The following is a 24,829-nucleotide window of genomic DNA, read 5'->3' as shown; positions in this document are numbered from 1 at the left end:
TCCCCATCCAGGCATTCACCCATCCATCCATTCATTCAACAAAAATTAATTGAGTGCCTATCTATCAAGTGCCATGGAAGATGAAGTTCCTGCCTTTGTAGAATTTATTTTCTAATGGAGGTGGGGAATACAGACAATAAATAAGTAAATAAATATATAATTTCAAAAGTGAAGGGGCAATTAAAAAATAAGAAAAATAGATAAGAAAAAAAATAGTGTGTGTGTGCACATGAGTGTTTGTGCATAGTGCTCCTTCAACTGGGTATCATGGAAGGTCCACTCTAAAGTGTTATTCCAGCTCAGCCTAAATGACAAGAAGGAGCCAACCAAGTTAGGATCTGGATCAGTCTATTCCAGTGCAAAGGTCCTAAGAAAGGATCAAGCAAGCTTGGCATACTCAAAAAGAAATCCATTGTGAGTCCAGCCTAGTGAGTTAGAAAAAGAGTAGCATAAGCTGAGTTCAGAAGAGTAGGCAGGGACAAGATCATGTGAGGCCTCGCAGACCACGTATAGAGTTTGCATTCTATTGTAAAGGCAATGGTAAATCACTGAAGGCTTTTCAGCAGAAAAGTGACAAATGCTGATCTGAGTTTTAAAAAAGTAGTTTGAGTTACTTTCTTCAGAATGGACTCTATACAGGCGACAGTGGAAGTCTGGAGACCGACTGCATAGCTGAGATGAAAGACAGTGGTAACCTGAATGAGGATTTTAGCAGTGCTGTTGGAAGAGGTGACTAGAGTGTGTACATGCTTTGGCAGTAAAGCCAACGAGGACTTGCACATGTTAATTGAATGTGGAAGGTGAGGCAAAGAGAGGAATCAAGGAAAACTCCTAGGTGTTTCACGTGAGCAACTAAGTAGATGTAATATGACTTACCAAGATAGCTAAGATAGTGAAGAAACAGATTAGGCATAAATGATTGGAAAGTTCAATTTTTTTGACACATTGAGTTTGAGGTACCTATTAGATACCTAAGTAATGATATCAGGTAGGCAAATGAATATAAATCTGGAGTTCAACAGAGAATAGGGAAATACAACTACAGGAGTCATTACCTTACAGCCTGTATTTAGAGTCGAGGGCCAAGTGAGACGGCTGGAAAGGGAGTGTCACAGGGAAGAATGGAGGCCCAGGCAGAGGCTGCAGCCCTCCAGCACTGAAGCTGCAGGCAGGAAGAGCCAGGGAAAAGATGGAGAAGGAGCAGATGGAGAGGCAGAAGAGAAATTACACAAGTGAGAGACCACAGAGAGCAGGAAAGAGTGTTCCAGGAGGGAAGTAACCGAAAAGAGGTTACAACTGAAATGCCAAACTGGCCACTTGAAGAGCTTAAAAAAGCATAAAACCAGAAACAGAAGAGTTAAGAGAAGATGAAACACTATGAAGAATTTTTAGGCGATGTAAAGCTTATGGAATATGGGTAACTGCATGAGCAGAGTGGACAACATTACCTCCTAAAAGACTTTCAGGGAGAGATTCAAACAAAAAGGAAACAGAATCCCTGAGGGCCTCAGCACTTGAAGGCATGAGGCACAGAAGAAGCCAGAGAACAAGACTGGGTTTAAGTCTATACCCACATTGACTAGACACTCCAGTTCCTCCTTCCCACCTCAGACAACCACGAAACCAGGGATATCAAGCAGAGTGAGGGACTACGCAAGGCCTGGTGCTAAAAACAGAATAATTAAGGTGACAGTCTGGATAATGAATGACACAGCTCCATCTCCCAACCTGATCCCAGAAACACTGGCAGTCAGGTGTATACTCCACAAGCAAAAGACCTGACAATCTTTCCATAGAGGAAATGAACCACCACAGAAAAAAAGATCCAGGTACTGACATTGAGGGCAATATGTGATTAAATGATAAGCCAGTTGCCTGGGCAACCACAAGTAAAACCTATCAGGCAATCATCCCTAGATATAAACATAGAGCCTCCAAAAGCTTTTTGGTGCCTTGGTTTTAAATATTAACATTTAGCCAAGGATAACCAGACTTCCGAAGTAAGTTCCTCTAATTAAAAAAGAAAAAGGAGGAAAGACACAATAAAAGAAGCAGAACAAAGTTTTAAGAAAAACAAAAAAACCACAGCTATCCATCCAAACTAGAATAAAATATCAATGGGCTCAAAAAACAACGCTTTCAAAAAAAAAAAAAAAAAGGTAGGACACGGACAGTCAAGGTGATAAAATGAAATACTTGCATATAGCAAAAATTGGAGGGTAAGAATACCTCTACACACCTAAATGCCAGAGGAGCCCATCAGAGTAGGAGCAGAGAGCATCTCTCCAATGAAAACTTGAGACGGGCCCCTCCTGACTCTACACAGAAAAACAAGAAATCATGAATCAAGAGTGGAAAATGGGACAGTGATACATTAAGCTGGAAGGACAGCCCACCTGATTTGAAGAAATGGGTGTTTAGGGGTAGGAAGGTGGGTGGTAACTATCTTTACTCTGTTTAGGCAGTGAAGATTTTACTGGTGAAAGAGCAAAGATGTCCTACTAGAGCCTAAGCTTGTATTTAAATGGCTCAGTGGGAGGTCCCAGAAAGTAGGTTTGTGTACCTGAGGATTCTTGAGTCACAAAGGTAACTTCCCCAGGCCCAAGGAGAGGAGGAAGGCTAACCAGGGTATCTGCTCTTAACAAGCAGTAGAGATAGCGGTCCAGGAAGAAGGATATGATCAATGCTTTTGCATTGATTATTTAAAAGGGAAACCCAGGAAACCCAACTCATTGTCCTCCCTGGTCATCGCATGCATTACTGGCTTTGCCTGTTTTATGGTTTCTGTTCCTGATAGCCCAGGTCTGAAATACGTCTGTTTCCAGTGATCACCTCTCTGCTTACCCTAGAAATCAACAACTTCACTGGCTTCTGCTCACAGAAGCAGCCCTGCCAGCCCAGCAGAAACTCAGACATTAGTGCTCCCCACACATCTCACAGAAGGAAAAGCAGTTCACAAATGTCCATGGTTGCTGCCTGATTTAGGGTGGAAGCAGGGCACCACATGCTAAATTAATTCTATCATTTGGGAATAATTTATAGATATTGAGATAGTGATAGGCTTAGTAACTAATCAAGAAACATAAATGTAAGTATGGATCTTAGTGAGTTGGGAATATCAGAAGAACAAAACAGAAATTTAAAATGTTGAATCAGTGGAAGATATTTTCAATGGAAGAGAGAAAGTACGACATAGAAAACATGAAAGACAGCACACACGCTCAAAAAAAGCAGTAATTATTCTGTTACTCTCCATAAACACAAATGAGATAAACATAGCAATCAAAAGTATAAAACCCTCAGATTTGAATAAAGACAATATTCATCAAAAATTTTACAGATCCAAATGATCCATCAAAAACTTATAGGAATCTTGATTATAAAATTTAGACAACAATACACCAGGTAAATATGAATCACAGTAAGTTAGAGTAGGTATTCTTAACATACATTAAAAAATTCAAGGAAGATAAATATGAGACATTATATACTCATAATAACAAATCAGTAAGTCATAATATAATAATCACCAACATAAATGCACCCAACAGTACCTCAAAATACATAAAGGAACAAATAACTGAGCATGGAAAAAACAGATTAATAAACAGTTGGAGGTGAATATTCTATCACATTCTTCTTAGAAACTGATAGAGCAAAGAGACAAAATAAGCTGATATATGAGATTTGAATAATATGGTTTATAAGCTCAAACTAGTAAATACATACAAATCTTTATACCCAACAGGGATTATATTCCTTTCAAACACAGATATAACATTTATTAAACCTGACCATATGCTAGGCCTCAGGGGAAGTGTCCATAAATTCTCCCCAAATCAATATCATATGATGTATGTTTTCTAAGCATAAAGTAAAGAAAAAAATCAATCAATGATGAGGGGTAAAACATACTATACAGGGTAAAATGAAATTATAAAGAAATTTAAAAATGCTTAGAATCAAATGGTAAAAAGGCAACAAACACAGAGGATGGAGGGGGAGAAGGATGAGGAGGAGAAGAAACAATAATACAAATATGGAAAGAAAAAACAGAATAAAAACAAAAAAGTTGAGGAAATAAACAAAACCTAATTGTTTTTAAAAGACTGGCAAAATAGACAACCTCTGCCAAGACTAATCAGGGAAAATAAGAGTAAAAAATAGCCAAATAAAATACAAAATGAAAAGGAAGAAAAAAACTACATAGTATTTTTAAATTATGAAATAACATTATGAAAAGCTGTATGTAATAAATGTTTAAATATATAAATATGTATATTAAATATAGATGTGCTTGAAGCAGAGCCTAGTACTGAGACACATGGGCATAGTCAGGTATTGCTCGTAAGAATTTAATCATAGGCAACCATTCTGAAGAGTGAAATGGCAGGACTCACTGGAATCAAGCACGTATATAATCCCACAGCCTAATGAATGTTTCTCACATGTCTACAGGGATGTTCATTGCAGCACTGCTGGGATAACAGGAAGTTGGAAGAAACCTGGAGTTCCTTCACTAGAGGAAAGGTTAAGTAAAACAGAGTAAGAACACAACATGGAATACAATGCAGCAGTTAGAAACTACAAACTAGATACGAGAGGTACATAGAGCAAACATGGACAGACCTGAAAAACAGTGTTGAGTAAAACAGGGAAGAAGCAGAGATCTATAGACATATAAATTAAACACACACATGACACTACATTCTATATTCTGCAAAGACTGTTATAGTCACAGTTTCTCTGAAATCAATTAGATTTTATCTTCCTGAAGTTCCTCACCAACTATATTTTAAGAGAGATCTAATCAAATCCCCCAAAATGTCCCAACAAAGTGTATGTTTGTTATAGTCCACAAAAAGATCAAGAAGTCACTACTTAAGATAAAAATGAATAGGCGCTCTCTCAAATGTAACATGTTCAAAACTGAACTCATAATTTTCTCTCAAAAAACCTCTCTCACCCCAGGCTTCCACATCTTAGCTGACACAAACTCCTTCCCTTTCAAGGCAAATATTTAGAATCAGCCTTGACTTCTCTTTTTTCTTGTACTATATATCTGATTAATTAGCAAATTCTGTTAGTTCTGCCTTCAAAATATATCTAGAATCTGATCACTTCACACCACCTTCTCTGCTACCACTCTGGCCTGAGCTGCCATTGTGGCTCGCCAAGATTAATACAAAAGCCTGCTGATTGACTCCTCCGCTTTTCTGCTGCTACACAGCAGCCTGTAAAAATTAAGACTGGTCATGTCACTCCTCTGTTCAAAACCTTGCAAAGCTCTCCATTTCACCCAGAGAAAAAGCTGAAATCCTTACTGTGATCCATAAGCCCTGTATGATCTTTAAGCTTCCTCCCTTTTCTCCCCTGGGCTTATTCTGTTCTATCCACCCAGGATTCCTTTGCTGTTGCTTGAACACTCCAGACATACTGCTGCCTCAGGGCCTTTGAAAATACATCACATGACTAACTTCGGCATCTCCTTCAGTCTTTGGTCACATATACCTTTACAGTGCGATGGTACTGTAGAAGTGGAGGTGATATCACAACTCCCTCAATTCTTTGACTTGTCACAATGAGCATAAATTACTTTTGTAATTTTATAGGACACTCATGGTATGTGTGAGTTAAATAACACAGTATTTGTAAATTTCTTAGCAAAATGTATGGCACATAGTAATACTCACTCTGTAGGTTATTGATAAAAACTAAAAACCCTGTAGTTTTCAGCTGGGAATCCTGCAGATGATGATGAAAATGCAGAAAAGACACAAGCAGCTCCCTCTGACTATTTTTTTAAAGGAGCCAAGTGTAAGAACACAGAGGGATGGTTAGCAACTATCATCTTTACAGACTAGGCTGAGAGTGGGTTTAACATGGTCAAAGGCATACAAAACATGTTTTTAGGTGACGTGATATGATATAGCAGTGAAGTTTTAGAAGAATGAAAATATACACAGGGTACCTATATTTTGCTTTTATATATGACCTGCTATTGTGGGTTAAATTATGTCCCCCAGAAAGACATGTTGAGATCCTAACCCTCAGTACCTATGAATGTGACCCTATCAGAAATAGGGTTTCTGCAGAAACAATCAACTTAAGATGAGGTCATAAATACGACTTATATCCTTATGAGATGAGGGAAATCTATACGCAGAAAAACACACACACAGGGAGAATGCCATGTGAAGACAGAGGCAGAGACTGGGATAATGCAGCTACAAGCCAAGGAATGTCAGAGATCGCTAGCAAACACCAGAAGCTGGAAGAGGCAAGTAAGGATTGCTCCCTAGAGCTTTCAGAGGGAAGACGGCTCTGCCACATGCCTTGTTCTTGGACTCCTAGCCTCCAGAATTGTGAGAGAATAAATTTCTGTTGTTTAAACTATCTAGTTTGGGGTACTTCGTTATCACAGTTCCAGGAAACTAATATGCCTGGGAATAAACTAGTCACAGGTCTGGTTTTAAGCTAAAATTCTAGGTGGATGAAGTTTTTCTTCACAACATTCATATTTCCCTGTGTCTACCCCATTTTCTACTTTTTTTTTGAGATGGGGTCTCACTCTGTTGCCCAGGCTGGAATGCAGTGGCACAATCATGGCTCACTGCAGCCTTAACTTAGGCTCAAGAGATCTTCCTGCTTCAGCCTCTCAAGCAGCTGGGACCACGAACCACAGGCGTGTGCCACCATACCTGGCTAATTTCTGTATTTTTAGTAGAAATGGGGTTTTACCACGTTGCCCATGCTGGTCTCAAACTCCTGGGCTCAAGCAACCTGCCCCGCCTTGGCCTCCCAAAGTGCTGGGATTACAGGCGTGAGCCACCATAATTACAGGCATGAGCCACCATAATTACAGGCATGAGCCACCATACCTGGCCATTTTCTACCTTTTTTGCATCCACTACTTCATTCTTTTGAAAGTGGTCTCAATTTTTATTTTTAAATTTTATTTTTATCATCATAAGAAAATACAAATAGCACATATAATACTCAACATTACCTAAATACAAAAAATAGAAAGACAGCTATAATCTTACTGCTAAAGACTTTCTCTATAATCAAGGTTTTTCCTTATGCTTATACAAGTGACTCTCAAGGCATGGTCAGGGAAGCCCTGGAGGTATGGTTAGGGTACCCCCGGAGTTTTGGGGGTTTTGTTTTTTTGAGACAAGGTCTTACTCTGTTGCCCAGGCTGGAGTGCAGTGGCCTAATCACAGCTCACTGCGGCCTTGACCTACCAGGTTCAGGTGATCCTCCCACCTCAGCCTCCTGCGTAGCTGGGGATTACAAGCATGCACCACCATGCCCAGCTAATTTTTTGTATTTTTTTTTTTTTGGTAGAGATGGGGTTTCATCATGCTGCCCAGGCTAGTGTCCAACTCCTGAGCTCAAGCAATTTGCCTGCCTTGGCCTCCCAAAGTGCTGGGATTACAAGTGTGAGCCACTGAGGAGTGTCTGACATCTTTTTGGGGGTCCTTAGATCAAAACTATTTTCATAACAATAAAATTTTTCTTTGCCTTTTTCATCTCCCTCTCCCACTCCAAGAGGTCACCTGTTGGGTAATATCACCATAGACTGACTACAGAAGCAGTTATTAGCCTCCAGCCTCCTGTTCATCTGGACACTAGAGAGGTTTGTAAAAGTATAAAAGCAATGTCACTCTTCTTATTTTTTTATTTGGACAATATAGCTAGTTTTCATAAAAATGTTATTTGTATTAACATGTATTTGTAACCATTATTTTAACATCTTTTCAAATTTCCCAGTTTTAATTTTCTAAAATGGTAAATATCAATAGGTAAACTCACACAAAGGTTTGGGGATCCTCAATTATTTTAAAGGCATTCTGAGACCAAAAAGTTTGAGAACTATTAGTCTATATTAGCATATATTTTTCATTGAAAAAAATGGAATCAAATTATACCTAGTGTTTATACCTTTCCTTTTCACTTAACAATAGCTCTTGGACAATAACGGTAAGAATAGCAACACTGAGTCCTTATTACTCATGAAGTCTGGTCCCAAGTGCTTTGCTTGAATTACCCCATTTAATCCTGACATCTACCCTGTGAGGTGAGTACTAAACTAGCACCCTGGGCACTTGTGATACAGGTGGTTGTAGACCACCCTCTCAGAAATACTACCTTGTTACATGACCTTTAACAAGCACCAATGTCAAGGGTTGTTAAGAAAATTAAATGAGGTTATATTTGTAAAGCACCTAGAACAATGCCTAGGACACAGTAAACACTGCAGAAATGTTTGTCATTGAGATGATATTTAAAACTCTGAGATTGAATGTAGCCACCCAGGACTGGCCAGGGGACACTTCAAATTTTGGAAGTCACAAAGATGAGGAAAATCCAGCAAAGAGATTATGAGATTTTAGGAAAACTAAGAGTATACTTTTCTAAAATCAAGTAAATAAAATGTTTGAAGAACAGCCTGATGATCTGTGAGAAATGAGAGGCCAGGATACGGGAAGAGGTAGTGTTGCAAACAGAGTGAAACAAGAGTGAGGGAGAATGGCTCAGAGGTCAGCAGGAAACTGCAAAAATGAGGGGGGAAAGGTGATAACGCCAGAGTCTACTTTCAAAGGAACTGTAGATTTTAGGGAAATGAAGCAACAAATGATCTCAAAGCACGCACGAGGGGCAAGGGAGATCACCAACCCACATCACATTCTCCTTTTTGTCAGCCCTCCCACCAGGACCCCACCAGGTTCATTTACTCTTCCTGCCCTGGGATAGATATTCAGGGAATCTCATTTGGGCAAAACAGCCCCCAAAACCAGGCTGGTCAAATCCAGGGGTGCTTCAGAGGCTTACACCCACACTAAGGGAAGCCCAGACTCCTAACACACAGAGTGGATAAAAACCCGATGTCTGGGCCAGGCAAGGTGGCTCATGCCTGTAATCCCAGCACACTGGAAGGCCGAGGCAGGTGGATCATGAGATCAAGAGATCAAGACCATCCGGGCCAACATGGTGAAACCCCATCTCTACTAAAAATACAAAAATCAGCTGGGTGTGGTGGCACACGCGTGTAGTCCCAGGTACTCGGGAGGCTGAGGCAGGAGAATCGCTTGAACCCAGGAGGTGGAGGTTGCAGTGAGCCAAGATCACGCCACTGCATTCCAGCCTGGAGACAGAGAGAGACCCCATCTTGGAAAAAAAACAAAAACAAAAACAAAACACCCAATGTCGGCCCTGAAACAGATCTACTCACCTCAAGATTCTCTAGATCAGTGGTTCTTAATGGGGGATGATTTTGTCCCCCAGGGGACATTTAGCAACCTCTGGAGACGCCTTTTTTTTTTCACAACTGGGGAGGTACGGGGGTTAAGTTGCAATTGGCATCTAGTAGGTGGAAGCTTAGGATGCTGCCAAACATCCTATAATGCACAAGACAGCTCCCCAATCTGACCCAAGATGTCAGTAGTGCTGAGGCTGAGAAATCCTGCTCTAGACCAAATGACCGGGGCACAGGAGCTTTTGGGTTCTTTCATACAGGCAATCTATCCCATCCTTATTAGTTTATCGATGACAGTTCTGACAGTGTATGGCTAAGGGACTAGACCATGGTCATCAGCCCTATGACATTCATTCCAAATCTACTCAAATAGGGCCAGGGAAAGACAGAGGGAAAACTTGAGGTTAGCTAAACAGTAGATGTCAAAAGGAAAAAAGAAATTGTATTGTACATTAAATGTTAAAGAGGCAAAATTACCAAACATGAGAGCAAGCAGAAAGACCTTTCCTTAAATTTAATAAAGCAGAAAATGCAATCCTTTTTATTTTGAACAATAAATAACACCTTACATTACAGTGACATTCAAAAGCCAGCATGCAAGGCCAGTAATCTCAGAACTTTGGGAGGCCGAAGTGGGTGGATTACTGGAGACCAGGAGGTCAAGATGAGCCTGGGCAACATAGCAAAACCCAGCCTCTACAAAAAATACAAAAATTAGCCAGGAATGGTGGTGTGTGCCGGTAGTCCCAGCTCTTTGGGAGGCTGAGGTGGGGAAACAACTTGAGCTTGGGAAGTCAAGGCTGTAGTGAGCCAAGATCGTGCCACTGCACTCCAGCTGGGGCATCAGAGTGAGACTCTGTCTTAAAAAAGAAAAAGAAAAAAAGAAAAAGAAAGAAAAAGCCAGCATGCTCTCTTAGCTCCGCCTATTGCCAAAATATTCCTTCAGCAGTAAGGTGCCACTTCCATATTCATGATTGCAAAAGGAAGGTAATTAAAATGAGTTTTTTTAAAAAAACATCCTGGGAATTCAAAATAATTAATGTGTTGCTTTAAAAAATGAGAAGTGATGAATCTCGATGTTAAGGAGTCGACGTGTTTACCTCATCAATATTTCACAGGTGTATTGCTATGAAAATATAAGAAATTATCTACTGCTGGCCTTCCCAGAATTCCCTTTCATTCTTTTTCAGAATCTCTTATCAATTAACAGTTTCCCCGTCCTTAAGGTGTTTCCAGAGAAATTTCTTTAAATGATTCTGCTTTCTACATGGAAGGCATTCTAACTGACATTTCTATTTCTACTATGAAATCTGCTCTAGGAAAGTTTTAAACTCATGCATATGGGGAGAAGATGGCTGTGTCTTAATGAGAAATTAAATCATCCTGCCTAAGCCTCTATCAGCAGGCTGTCTGGAATCTACTGAGCTATTTTATCGGAGAAAGTCTTCCAGCAAGATGGTTTATGTGCATGCTGTTAAAGGAGTGAACCTCTCAGTGAAGTCGCAGTTATCTTGACCCATGACCAGAGAGGAGCCAAACAAATTAGGCCTGGCCAACAACTGTCTCCTGCAAGGCTGGGAACAGCCACAGCTTTAGCAAAGAGAAGGGTCCTCAACCTTCCCTCCTCTGTTTGTGGTGCAAGGATTGATAAAAGGAGTCCCTGAAGGAAGCAGCACTTTGAATATTTCTCTTCAAAACATATCTCTACCATGTCTGAGAGTGTTCCTTACAGGACTGTTATACCAGAAGGCCCATGTCTACTGGATGCTCCATAAACCCAGAAAAAGGAGCACATGTATTGGTATTCTAAGAATATGACAGATTTTTTTTTAGAAACGTAATATAAGAAACACACATATATATACAAACATGCATAAATATGTATGTGTATGTATGTATACACATATGTAGAGAGAGGGAGAGAGAAATTGAGTGATCAATTCATTCAAGAAAAATAAATTAGAAATATCGTCAAATGTCCATCAGGAGAATGGTGAAGCAAATGATGGCGTATTTATATAATGGAGAAAAATCGGAAAAAAAATTGTAAGCATGCCTACTATATGTCAGGTGTTTTCACATTATCTTATTTAATTCTCTCTGCCAATTATCCTTTCAGGTAAGAATCATTATCCCCAATTTACAGAAGACTAAATGAAAAGCCCATAAAAGGTATTAATAAGTTGCCTTGGGTCATGAAGCTGGTAAAGAGCAAAGCTGAGATCCATATCCAGGAGTTTTGATTTCCTGCCTAGTGTTTCTCCCACTGCATCCATCTCTCCCCCAAGATCTATATGTGAACTAGGTCAATCAATGGAATTGTAAGTATAAAATAATAGTAAACAGAAAGCAAATCATAATGTAGATGTACTGATTTTAATCACATGAAATTTTATATGTACTGAAAATAATGATAACCAGGAGACTGACAGAAAAAAACCTGAAATTAAAATCATCACAATTTGTTCTTCCTATCAAGTTGCCTAAGCACTCAAGAAAATCACCAAAATTAGCTCCTCAATGCGTGCCTGTTCCAAGCTAATTAGAGTTCAGAAAACTCTGTTAAAGCTGAATGTGGCTGGGCCAGGTTAAGATAGAGAAATACCTCATCCTTTCTAAAACACCCAGCTCCTTCAGAGCCAAAGTGACTGGCAGAGGGATGGAGTGTATCAAAGGATGGAATTTCTGTAAGTTAAAAAGCTTTGAGAGCAAGTTCATATCTCGGCAGAAATCTCCTTTTCTTAAAATTAGCGCTTATACCATATAACATTCTTTGAATTCTTCCTTCAAACAAAATAATTTAATTGAGGGAGATTCTCTTTCCTAGAGAGCATCTATCACCTGCAGTCAAAGAGAAATACTTTATAACCTTCCCTTCTAGTTCCTCTCCTCAGATTTGGGGGCTACACTGTTGCCTAACGGAGTGGCCAAAACCAAAGCATGAGTCTCATTGGGGCCTTCTCACATCATGCTGTAACTTGCAGAAATAACCAGGGGCGAGCGTTGAGTGTTGGCGCTCCCTCCTCCAAACAGTAACTGGGAATTCACAAGAATAACCGTCTTTCCAGAGACAAACTCAGAAAAGGCTCACCAAGTGTGCAGTCCTAGTGTGCTCAAATCCATGAGCTGAGAATTGAGCAAGATGCCACTTTTATCTTGCCCCTTGGTTCTTTCATTTTTATAATAGGCAGTTATGTATGTCTTCTAATTCAGCAAAAGAATGAAATGTTGACAAAGGTTTTCTGAGATTGTTTTTAAAAAGAAAATAGCCTATAAATACAATTCATACTGGTGTCAGTTTCTTTATGAAAAGTATTTCCTATTAACAAAAAACATGGAAATCCAGTTCCCCAACTGGTTTCCCTTAAAACCTCTGTTTTGTTTTAAAGTTACATAATAATAACCTCCCTTGGTTCTCTTTTGTTTTAAAACTCCCACCTATTTGCTCTCTTCTTTTGTCTTGACTACTACTAATAAAGAATCCTGGTTCAAGAATCTAGGAAAATGCTTGAAACAACTACAATAGGATTAGCTCATAATATTATTAAATTTGAGAGTAGTAATTTGACCCATAATTAATTTGGATCTTCCTAACAACTACACAGAAAAAAAATCAGTTTGCTAACATGGCTGGTCTCATTATTGGCTTCCGGCTGCAGCCCCAAAGGTTTAATAAGGACATCTATTGACATTTTAAAAATATGCCAGCCACCCTATTAAAAGCTTTGTATGTATTATCTCATTTAGTCCTCACAAAAATTCTAAGAAGTAATTGTGAGGACTGTTATTGTTGTTCCCATTTTAGAGATGAAGAAACTAGGGCAAAGAGAAGCTGAGTAACTTGCCCAACATACATCATTCATCTAGTAAATTGGGAACTAGAGTCGAACCCCACATGGTCTGGCTCCAGAACCCATGGGACCACCACACCATCACTGGTACAGATTGCTATGGCCATTCAGCAGGCTCCTATATATCTGTAAGCCACTGATCCCAAACACAAACTCAAACTCACATCTCTCATCATTTTCACTGCTTCCCTGGTCCTCCCGAGTCTTCTGGCACACATTGCTAGCCTTCTTTTGATGTACACCAAGACATTGGTGTCTCGTCCTGAAGAGGGAGATATAAAACACCAACATTTAAAAAAAAAAAATACAGAGGCCCATTTGCCTTGCCCCTAAAGGAAATCTTCAGAGCACTGACAACTTTGTTAATAGTAGAATGAAGATCGAGTAAAGTGAAAGCACTTAGACTCCCAAAGGTCAAATCACGTGACTAATTACCTAATCCATGCTTTTGAGAGAGGATGTTGAATATTTGATAATAAATAAAATCATCTGCCACAAAGTGCTGCGAAAATGAACATACCCACAGTGTATACGGTTTACAAGCAGGAATTCCACATTCTTCAAGTGTGCATTCTTTTGGTAAAGATGCAGAGGTGAATCTCGGGTTGCATCCTGACGAACTATTTTTTTTTCATTCTTGACATTAAGTCTGGAGAAGCCTCATCTTGAACTTCTGCTTTATATTATTCTTTCCCTAACACTAGTGACATCATAATCATCTCCAGGTCCCCTAAGCAGTTGATTTTAGATGGCAATATAACACATTCCAGATATGACAATAGAGTATGCAACAAAATGAAAAGCTACCCTAGTGTTAGAGAAAGAATTGACAAGCTAAATAGTTGTAACAACAGTCACTAAAATGACTCTTAAAAAGTACATTAACAACTTCTAATCTTAATCTTTTATTTAATTATATGTCTTGTTGGATATGTTTTCAGACCAATGAGAACATGCATGTGTTTAATCCTCGATAAAAATTACCATCTTTGAGAAAAATATGACACACCTGTTATAGATTAAGTACATGTATAATATGCAGCTATTAAAAGATGTTAAGACCAAAGTCCTAACATTTCAAGACTTAAACAATGAGAACAAGATGTGTGCTGAAAATCTGCCAAGTACCTACAAATTATTTTAAAAATGTGATTATATTTTTGGATAGATTTAGGCAACAGGTTGAAAGGATTTAATTTAGAGAAGAAAAGAAAGAAAATTAATGTTGTATTATAGGTTATGTAATTTTATGTATTGATTTCCATTTAGTTCACAAAATACACATTTACTACATGTCTTCGAAATGCACTGCATTACACTAAAATACTTTTTTATTAAAAAGTGAGACATAGATGGTGATTAGAGACTTTATTAGCACATATACGCTGCAGAATAAAAATAAAAACCTAGGAATTGATGTGGTACATGTGAGGACATACTCATGTATATGCAGGCTGCAATGCAAAGATTTTGCTGGTGCCTTAGTTACGGGGACTAATGCAGTCAGTTTCTACACCAAACCCAAGTTTAACATTAACACTTAATTTTATAATCTCAAATATGAAGGAGATACATCTCTACTCTCTAAGTTTCAGGAGGGAGAGACTAAGTGAGAAACAAATAACTGTGAATTTTGGTTGGACCATGGAAATACTCTCAAATTTTGGTTGAACCATGGAAATACTTACTCTCTTACCACAAGGACTGAGAAATTTCTGCTTAAACAACAAACAAACTGATGAGTCAAGGGGCTCAGGGAATTCCAGAAATGATTTCGTTGTTTTGTTTCTATACTGTTCCCCCACGAAATGTCATTGACTTTCAGTTTAGTATACTGAAGTGAAAGGTCTCAGATTTTAAAGAGTTACCTTAAATTTAAAAAGGCATTTTTTGGGGGGTTTAAAAAGGCATTATTTTAATATAAAAAAGATAAATAACTAGGAGCTCATGGCTCTTTCTCTCTGGAAGCCAATACCAATATTTTTTATGTAAGAGATAAATGCTGATACAATCACCAATAACTTATATTCTTAATTGTCCTATTTCAATCCATGTTGTAGAAGATCTATAAGATAAAACCTTTGCTAACACTATGGCTAATTTAAATCCTATTTCCCATTTAGGTTTTAAAGTTGTGAGCAGAAGCAACTGATGAACAGAAATATGTAAGAACTCAGGAGGGAAAAAGGTTACCATTAAAGGTTACTGCCATTTATTTCTGGGGTTAGGAATCTATGGGCAGGAAAGAGAATGTGAATATAAACAGTAATGATGCTGTAAGTTAATCATTTACTAACTGCACTTATAGGAAGAAGAAAATTAATAAAAACAAAGCAGAAGCCAATATTTTCTCTTGTCTGGGAGAATCATATTTTGAACTGGACTAAAAATTTGCTCTGATTAATAATTTTTACAATTCTGATCCCCCAATGCATCAACCTGCAGGAAACCTTACTATGTTGGGCTTCATACTGGGATCCATGATGTTGTAGCTGCTGAGAGCGTCGGTAACAGCCATCTCCAGCCTTCAGGGCCTGCTTAAATAGTTTTTCTGCTTCAGCAATGGTTGTTGCTTCCTCTTCAGCCAAGAGAATATAAGCAGTTGCACACCTGTTCATTCAGATAATAGCCACCATCAATTACAAAGCCAAGGACATGGTAATAGACTGTAGGAGCTCATGCAGAAAGGCAAGGAGTTACGCCAAAACATGCAGAGTGGCCAACTGGTTCATGCACCCCTGTTTGTAGTTGCTGACACAAAATAATGGTACAAAAGAAACATCTGTATTTTAGCTTGAGAGGTAGGATGCGTAGCGTTAAGAGCATGGGGCTCACATATGGACTTCACCCTTTATTAGTGTGTCACTTTGGGCAAGTTCTTACTCTGCCTCCCTGATGGAGAACATCATGGAATCTTTGTTCACAGTGTTGTTGTGAAGGTTAAGTAAGGTGATGCATGTAAAGTGCTCAGTACAGTAGCCAGCATGTGGTTAAGTACTCATTAAATGTCAGCTAGTGATGGTGATGATAACAGCTGTTACTAAATAGTTGCTTCCAACACTCAAAGTTAGAGGTGCTATATACAGGTTTACTTCTGTTAACTAAACACAGATTATCTTCAATCTAAGGATTTCTTCAGAATAAGAAATCCGTTAAATCAAGTTACTCACTGAAAAAAAACCACAGTGCTTCAACATCTCTTTATAGTTAGCACTGATTTTCTGCTTCAGAGAACATTGGAAGAACCTACAAGTAGTGTTATTTCTGAAGAACTCAAAATCTGACTCAGCCACAGTAGCTAACAAGTTAAAACTCATGCCTTCAACAATAGCTACCACTTGTTGCTCAGTATATATTAAGCACTGTACCAGGCACTTAACATATATCATCTCATATAATCTTTTCAACAACCCTCTAAGGTGGGAAGCCAAAAGGATAATTAATGAACATGGGGAGTTCTTGGGAATTTAAACTTTCCAAAGCATATGAGGAACAACCCACTGCCAAAGAAAGGGAACGTAATAGGGAAGTGGTGAGGCTGTAACAGACCACACAGGTCCTGCACCCTTCCTTTCACTCTCCTTCCCCACTGCCTCACTTGTGGCCATTACCCTACTTATTTCCATCAGACCACAAGAGAGAAAATAAACAGAAAGTAAAACCAAATGTTACTTTTACTGTCTACAAACTGCAATAGCCAGCTAGGAAAAGGAGGCTGAACTTCACAGCTAATGTAAGGGCTGGGGCTACTAGTTAATCAGCCTTAGGAAGGGTCTGTAAGGTCTTTAGCCAATCTCTCTAATTTCAGGCAGGAACCATCAATGGGGCTTTAAATAATGTGGTGAGGTAGGGAGAAAAATGCCCAGAAAAACAGCTATAAAACCAATTTCTACAGATGGCAGCATCCATGACTTGGAAAGAACCATAATGATGCTGAAACTATCCAAGTGATTCACTGGAGAAAATAACTGGGACAGGCATCAGAAGAAATGCTTAAGGCTTCAGATGCCAACATATAAATATGAGGCAAGGGTAATGAAGTGAAAATTGAGATTGTAATACTGAGTGGTAGATACAGTATCAGAGGAATTAGCTATAAGACTGTAGTTGTTGGGCTGGGAACCCAAGAATGGTTGGGGCTAGCTTGCTTGCTTTGCTTATTTGTATTTCAAATGGTATTCTTAGGAGGAGAGGCAGAGTAGCACTACTGGCCAAGAAACATACATCTATGTGGAAACGCATGAGTTTGGGGTAGAAACATGCTAAGAGCTTGTGAGTGAAGGAAAAAGGAGAGAGCAATAGAAGTGCTAATGGTTGGGGAGTACAGAACAGACTGCTCAGCTCGATGGAAGATATAGATGATGCATCCTTGTCACAACACAATACACATACAGAAGCAAGAAAGTGTGGTGATGGGGGTGTCAACCATCCAGATATCCACTAGAAGTCTCATTTGGTTAGAAGTAGGGCACCCAACAGGTTCTTGACTTACTTTGGTAACAATTTTATCTCCCAGATGGTAGAGGAAGCAATTAGGGGAACTTCAACTCTGGACCTAATTCTGACCAAGAAGAAAAAAATAGTTGGTAAAATGAAAATTGATAGGAACATTCAGAGAGAGTCACTATGTCATTTCAGAGTTCAGGGTAATCAAAGAGGGGAAGGTGGACTTCAAAAACTTCAAAGAAAAGAGGCATGATTCAATGGCATGAGATTCAGAAGGAAAAATGGTTTAAGAGGGTTGAGCAGCTTCCAAATGTTCAACTGTAACTGCAATCACAAATGATCCTCTCAGGAAGAAAAGAGGGGTGGCACTTAAGTAACCAATACGGCTTCACAGAGATTTCTCCCAGGTCAGATTTTTAAAGGACATATTTTAAAAGATGGAAAGAGGGCATGTAATGATGGTCTATAAGAGAGTGGAATGAGCTTATAAGAATAATCTCAGGAGAGCTACAATTCCAAATTAGCTGAAGCTTGCAAAAATAATAATAATAATTATAAAGACAAAATAAAATACTAAAGACAACCATTTATTCCCTATTTTAAAATTATGTTTAAGGCCCTATCACCATCCCCATGTCACAAAAGCAAATAAGTAAAAAAAAGACAAACAACATAATAACATCAAAACAAGGAAGGTTTATTGTTAACAGCAGTAGATAATAAAGAAAAAGCAAAACTCTCTCCCTCCTATTTTGTTCCTGGCTTCTCTATCAAGGAGAATGACTGTCAGACTGAAAAAGGGAGAAGAAATTAAACTCTAAAATGGGTAAAAAGATGTAAGATAGCAAATAATTGATCCATTCTAAATGAATTACTGGACTGGATGGGCAAATCCCAGGAAACTGAAAGACCTTGTAGGCAGGCCATGGAATTGCTCTCTGTGGATAGTTGAGGAATCACAAAGAATGGAGAGGTGCTAGAAGATGAGATGATAAATGTAGCATACATTTTCAAAAAGGGGAAGAAGGCAGACTTCCCAAACTACAGAACACAGTGATTTGGAAAGATATTCTAATGGATTATTAAAGGGATGGTCTCCAAGCACTTTAAAAAGAAAGTAGTGACCACTAGAAGCCAGCTTAAATTCACTAAGAATAAATAAATCAGATTGTGCTAGCTTAATTTACTCTAATAGATTTACTATAAATTTAAGATCCATAGCTACAATTGACATTCTTAAGATCCAAATGGAGAAATATGGGCTGAGTCACAGTATAACTGGGTGGCTTAGTAATTGAGTGAACAATACAAAAGATGGTGATTCATGAAGACATGAACCTGGAGGGTAGTTTCTATGTCATGTCACAGGGCTCTATTCCTGGCCCTCATATTTTTCTCAGAAATATGGATGACACACAGAAGGCAGGCATATCGAATTTGTAGATGACAAGAAACTGGAAAATAAATATGTTGCATGACAGAATCAGAAACCATAGATCAACTGGTTACAATGGCAGGATTTTCAACTCTCACGACAATCTTTTTTTTTTTTCCCTAAGACCTCTGAAGAAGATTCTGTAACCTTCTTCAGAAAAATCATAAAATAGTTTAACAATGACCACTTGGCAAGGATAGTGTTGAGGTGATTCAAGTACCAGATGAGTGGTTGAGCTAAGTGACCTTTAAGGTCTCTGCCAACCCTGAGTTTTTATGACTCCAACTTTAAGTATCTTTCTCATTTTCTGAGATCTCCAGAAGAGATTTCCCAGCCTTCCTTGGTAACCCATGGAATGTTTAACAACACTCAAGACAGCATTTCCTCTTATCTTTGTCTTAATCTTGAAGTATTTTCTAAAATTTTTTTTAAACCTTATGTTGTTATCATGTTTTCCCCACTAGCAGAAGTTCTACTAGAAAATGTTCTAGTGCAGATGAGCATTCTACATCTGGAAAATTTTCCCCGTCAGAATGTTTTAGACATGTAAAGAATTGTATTTATTTTATATCCTCACAATATCCTAGGGATAGCCCTTCAAGAAATTAATTTAGGATCACAGCAAAGCCATTGAATTTGTAAAATGACTAAAACCACCTCCACATGGTGGCTGTCCTTCATTTAAAAAAAAACTTTTTTAAATAGAGTACTAACTCCCCAAATAATCCTCCAGTTCAAATGCAGTTTAGTTTAAGTATCCTATCAATGGCAACTGAATATATTCAGCAAAGGATGAGATTTCCTTTTTAACAGCAAGATTTTCCCCCACTTACTCATTTATCTCCAAGGCTTCATGAGCTGCAGAAATCCTAGCTTGGGGGTTTCTCTCTCTCCAGGCTTTCTGCATTACTATTTAAGAAAAAGAGAAAAAACCAAGTCAATCAATATATATAATTAGGTAGACTCAGTAGAGGACAAGCGCTAAATTAGGAGTGTCAGCTTAAATTACAAGAATATATTTCATTGCTAAGAGGGTTGGCCAAAATCTCCAAAGTCACATTAGTGTACTAACGTGCTATTCCACCATATTTCAACTGCTGATAGCAAACCTTTTTTGTGCTCACAGAACTACAGGCTAAGGAAATCAAGAAAAGGCACTCTAACAGAGATTTTGCATGTCTTTTGCACATTAATGTCATTTGTTTTTGGAGAACATACATTATTTTACACATTTTGAGAGGATATTGCTACCAACCTCTTCATTCACTTAGATACAACAGAATTGGTCATTTTCCGAAGCACTTAACACAGATTCTTGGTGTTAGAACATTCTGAAACCATTTCAAGAATTATGCATGGGTCAGTAAAAAATGCTTAAGCTTTTGCTTAACATGTGTACTTATATCCCAAATTTACCTGCAAACCTAGCTTTTATACATCAGAGCAGTTTCTGAACACATTGTGGGAAGCTCAATGGGAATATTTACTGTACCATGATGTTTCTACCATAGCAAAGAGTACCATTTTAGAAAGGAGTAACAATCTCCTCATTTATTTTATAAATTTGTATTTTATAAATTATTTTAGAGTGTGTAGAGGTTTCCTTTCAAAAACATTTTTTCACCTATTTACTTTGAATAAGTTTTAAAATACAAAAAATTTCAGTTGAATTATTTGAAACTCAAGTAATGTAAAATACACACTAAACAAAGTATTTTCTCAGATGGAACACACATCTGGACTCCAATAGCCAAGGCCATGATCCTATTCAATGCTAGTTAACCTATAAATAGGCAAATAAAAGTCACTAAAATATATTCATTAATCATCTGAATCCAGTAAATTCCAATTTCTACTTTGAATATCATAAAGGAGATAAGGTCTTCATGCTAACTCAACCAAGAACTTCATTAGCTTCATATAAGATTTATATTTCTTTAAAATATATAAAACCAACTTTGATATATTTTTAAAAATCATGATTCAAATTATTATGAGGGGACTCATTTCTACATCAATACTTCATTGTGATAAAGGTTTACTTAATTATCAGAGTTCTGGGTTCTTATTAGTCAATCAACAATTTAATATTTTATTCATTGGAGTTTTACAGAACGGATATTCTAAAAGCAGAAATCTTGACACTTAAGCCAAAAAGCCCTCCCATTCAGAAGGATGTATGGATTTTTCATACTTGCATCTGCAGGACGCAGATGGTCCGAGTCACAAGTAAAGAATGTCTGGTGGTCCTGGGCAGAGAGATTCATGTCATAGTAAGTAAGAGGCTCTCGTCCTGTCACCCAAGTATACCTGCAAAGGAGAAATAAGATGATTAGACACTTTTGAGAGAGAAAAGCAAGATCTATAAAATATTAAGCTGCAGAGGCATTGAAATATAGACCATTAACTGAATACTAAAATAGCTTTGCTAATGAATAAAAAAATATTTTTAAAAATCATCTTATTCTCCCTTCAGGAATTATATCAGTCAAAAGAAATAAACATTTTCCCCTGTGTTTTTGTCTTAAAATTTACTAGCCATTGCTAATGAAAACCTTCCTTAATTCGTATTATGAATAGACACTTTCCTAAAGCTATGAAAATTCTAATTTGCCTAATTACTTTGCTAAACTAAATTCCAACATAACTTCTGTGACATCTCTACAATCATATTCCAGGTAAGCTTCAAAATGTTTTCAATGTATAGTATATATCAAAAAGAATAACTGTTAATACAAAAACTCTAAAAACTACACATTTTTGTACATTATCCAAAATCTAGTGCTAAAATATTTATAAAACAGAAAAATCAAAACATTTGAAGATAGTATTAAAAAATGGATGCACTACATAGACTGTTACAATGACCCCTAAATGAACCAGCAAAAACATTTGCTGCCGTCTTTGCTCTCTGAACCAGACCTATTTGTTTCCCAAGCTGTCAAAATGCTTACCGATTATATTCAGCACCCCTAAATAAATTTAGTGGATTTCGCCATACTTTGCATTCTGCAACAAAGAGAAATATGAAAATGTTACACGTAAGTTCAGTGACACTACAAGCTAATTAATTCAGCAAAACACCCTTCCTGGCCATTTGATAAGATAATTCTATTCTCTATCCTTTACATGGGAAGCAATGTGGAAAAACTCTGGGTGGTTAATCACAAAATGTGGCTCAGGCTCCGGGACTTTGGAAAGTTTTGCCTAATCTCTCTGGGCCTGAGTTTCCTCACTTGCCAAATCAAGACGCATGCCAAAATCAGCTAGTTCATAACTCCTAAAATTATTTCAAGAGGTCCAAACTGATTCTATGAATTTACTTCTAAAACCTTATAGATAAAAGTAGAGGCAGAAGTAAAACTATTTTCTGTTAGTGTAAAACATATCTCACAATAACGTTGTACATGACAAGACAAACTATAGAATATAATATGCAAAGAGCCTTATAGTCTTAATTTGGGTTCATGCTAACAGTGATTTTATGATAATTTACCAGTTTGCTTTTCCCTTACAGGAAAGGAATAAGAAAATTAATAAGATTACCATATTGTAGGAAGAAATGCAATTAGAAGAAATTGTCTCAAAGCATTTTAATATCATTTACTTGCATAGATACATATACTAATCATCATACTAATATCATAATGTTAGCACATCCTAATAGATCATACCTTTTCATTATACCAGGACCATAGAAATTTAGAACAAAAGGACTTTAACTTAGAAAAGCCAACCATTAGCTTTAAGACTGTGTTATAATGGTAAGCATATGACTAATAAACTACAATTCTTTTAAAACAGTCTATGATTAAGACTTTGTACTGATTCAGAATACTAAATTTTAGATGAATAAGATTTTATTATTAAAAAAATCAGTTAATAGTATTCAAAACATCTATGTGCGTGTGTAACCAGCAAAAATCACATCCAACAACATATGTATGAAAAAGTGAGCAATTATTGCAGAAATCCAAAGGACATTAAAGGCCATATGGTGATTCATTAGGATTCTACCCTCAGTCCTGTACATTCAACGTCCATCCATCCACTGAGCATTAATTTGAGCAACCACTGGAGGAAATAAGTAAACCATCAATTTCAACACAGTGTGATAATGGAAAACACAAAGCACTCTGGAAACACGTGTGTAATCTCAATAAACATTTGTTAAAATAGTAAAGGATATACACATAACAGGAATACATGTTTTCATTTAAAGAAGATGCAGTCATTTCTAAATTAGGGCAGGACTCCACTTAAAATTTACACAATATTTATAAATAATGGTCCTAAATTTTTTGTCACTTAGCTTAACTCGCCATTTAGAAAATGATCTTTGACCACTTAATTTAGCATCTCTGAATTTTGTTCTTGAGGAACTGAGATTTGATGGCTGTCACTTCATATGGCATTAACTAGAAAATTATACTTCCTGTAATTACTTTTTCTCCCCTTAGAGGAATCACTAACACCTTGACTCCAGATCACGGCTTGAAACACACTGGTGAGCCCAATAACCATAATCCCTGCCCTTATGGCTATTATAACTACCTGGACCTCACCACTGCCAACCCCTGCTCAGAGAATCTCTTTTAAGATTCAAAGTGCTCTTCTTAAAGCTTCACGAATATTGCAAGATTTGTATCTAGCATAAAATAAACATGAATATAGATTTATGGATAAGGATCCTCGTGGTAGAATTATTTACTATAAAACAAGGACATTTGGGGAGATGCTTCTCCTCCACTGAATTTCATCTAAAATATTAGTAAAAAGACTATGGCAAATATTTTGTCTCCAACAAATACATTATTATACTACCTGGAAGGATAAGCACTGTTTAAACATCAATTGACAAATTACAAAGAAAACTGTTTTCAATTAAAATTTCAACTCTATTATATATCAGATGCAATTGAAATTATTTCTAAACAAAAAATAATTCCAAAGATAAATCATGTATATACCTAAAGTATTCACTGAGCAGTATCTCAAGATGCTCTTTATTTAGGAAGTGTCACAATATAGCCAGCAGGGGGTGCAGCAAACATTGTGAAATACTGCTTTTATGACTTCCATTAGAGAACTGAGCTTAAAAAGAAATCTGTGTTAACATTGGTGTTATATATGTATGCTCTATTCAGTTAACTATCCCTAAAACTTAGAAAAAAGGATCTAAGTAATTGTAACAGATGTAAACTGTTCTAAGTGAGAATAAAACATGTAAATGAAGAAGTACCTAAGAAATGTCTTCATTAGTTATGCCCTTTAAATTGAAGGTGCAAGACAGGTAAATTTTTATTTTAAGAAACAAGCAACCTAGAGGTCAAACATGAGCACATGTCAAAGTTGTGCTTTAAAATTAGGCCATAGCTATGTTAATTTCTTCTTTGTCCCTCTGTTCCATAATCTTATCTTGACTGCAAAAACTCAGTCTAGAATCACTCTAGGGAACATACCTCATAAATATCAGGCTGCCTGATGGTTTAGTGATAGAGACAAAGGATGTAAATGCCAAGTATATTAGACTATGAAGATTTAAGTCAGGAAATTTTGTACTAGAGCACAAATTTTAGTGGCAAAGGATTTTAAAAAGATGTGAAAAACATTGGCTAAGATAATCACTTTCAACACATCCATTAGATTTTGATGAGTTTACCCTCATTGAGACTATTAGACAGCAGTCCGAAAGGTCCTTGACATGTAGCATTTTGCAATTTTGCTGAGGGAAATATTTGAAATGCAAGCACTGAATGGCCTGGATATAAAAGAGTCATTCAGCTAGTGAGTAAGCCTGGCTGACCACAAAGGCATACCTCCAAGTGACTGCCA

General features: G+C 37.4%; 1 protein-coding gene and 1 long non-coding RNA gene across 12 annotated transcripts in view; one reads left to right on the top strand and one right to left on the bottom strand.

Moving 5' to 3' along the window:
- ST7 (suppression of tumorigenicity 7) overlaps nucleotides 1–24,829 on the bottom strand; it is a 277,885-nt gene that overhangs the window by 78,261 nt on the left and 174,795 nt on the right. For 7 of the 11 annotated variants that reach the window (XM_012512205.2, XM_030826518.1, XM_012512204.2 and 4 more), the window contains 6 exons: nucleotides 21,949–22,003; nucleotides 21,189–21,304; nucleotides 19,828–19,903; nucleotides 17,606–17,674; nucleotides 15,569–15,723; nucleotides 13,278–13,375 (listed from right to left, as the gene is read on the bottom strand). In XM_012512205.2, coding sequence (XP_012367659.2) covers nucleotides 13,278–13,375; nucleotides 15,569–15,723; nucleotides 17,606–17,674; nucleotides 19,828–19,903; nucleotides 21,189–21,304; nucleotides 21,949–22,003 — 569 coding nt within the window. The remainder of the gene's footprint in view (nucleotides 1–13,277; nucleotides 13,376–15,568; nucleotides 15,724–17,605; nucleotides 17,675–19,827; nucleotides 19,904–21,188; nucleotides 21,305–21,948; nucleotides 22,004–24,829) is intronic. The other 4 variants (XM_003261232.3, XM_012512207.2, XM_012512206.2 and 1 more) reach the window with 1 other exon arrangement.
- LOC105740771 overlaps nucleotides 4,220–24,829 on the top strand; it is a 33,539-nt gene continuing 12,929 nt past the window's right edge. Inside the window, exons 1-4 of the long non-coding RNA XR_001116856.2 lie at nucleotides 4,220–6,365; nucleotides 7,556–7,642; nucleotides 21,108–21,267; nucleotides 23,455–23,501. This is a non-coding gene — a long non-coding RNA (uncharacterized LOC105740771). The remainder of the gene's footprint in view (nucleotides 6,366–7,555; nucleotides 7,643–21,107; nucleotides 21,268–23,454; nucleotides 23,502–24,829) is intronic.

Source organism: Nomascus leucogenys, chromosome 13 (genome assembly GCF_006542625.1).
Source record: "Nomascus leucogenys isolate Asia chromosome 13, Asia_NLE_v1, whole genome shotgun sequence".
NCBI lineage: Eukaryota > Metazoa > Chordata > Mammalia > Primates > Hylobatidae > Nomascus > Nomascus leucogenys.
The sequence above is the reverse complement of the archived record's forward strand: the minus strand, read 5'-3'. Positions and strand labels throughout refer to the sequence as shown.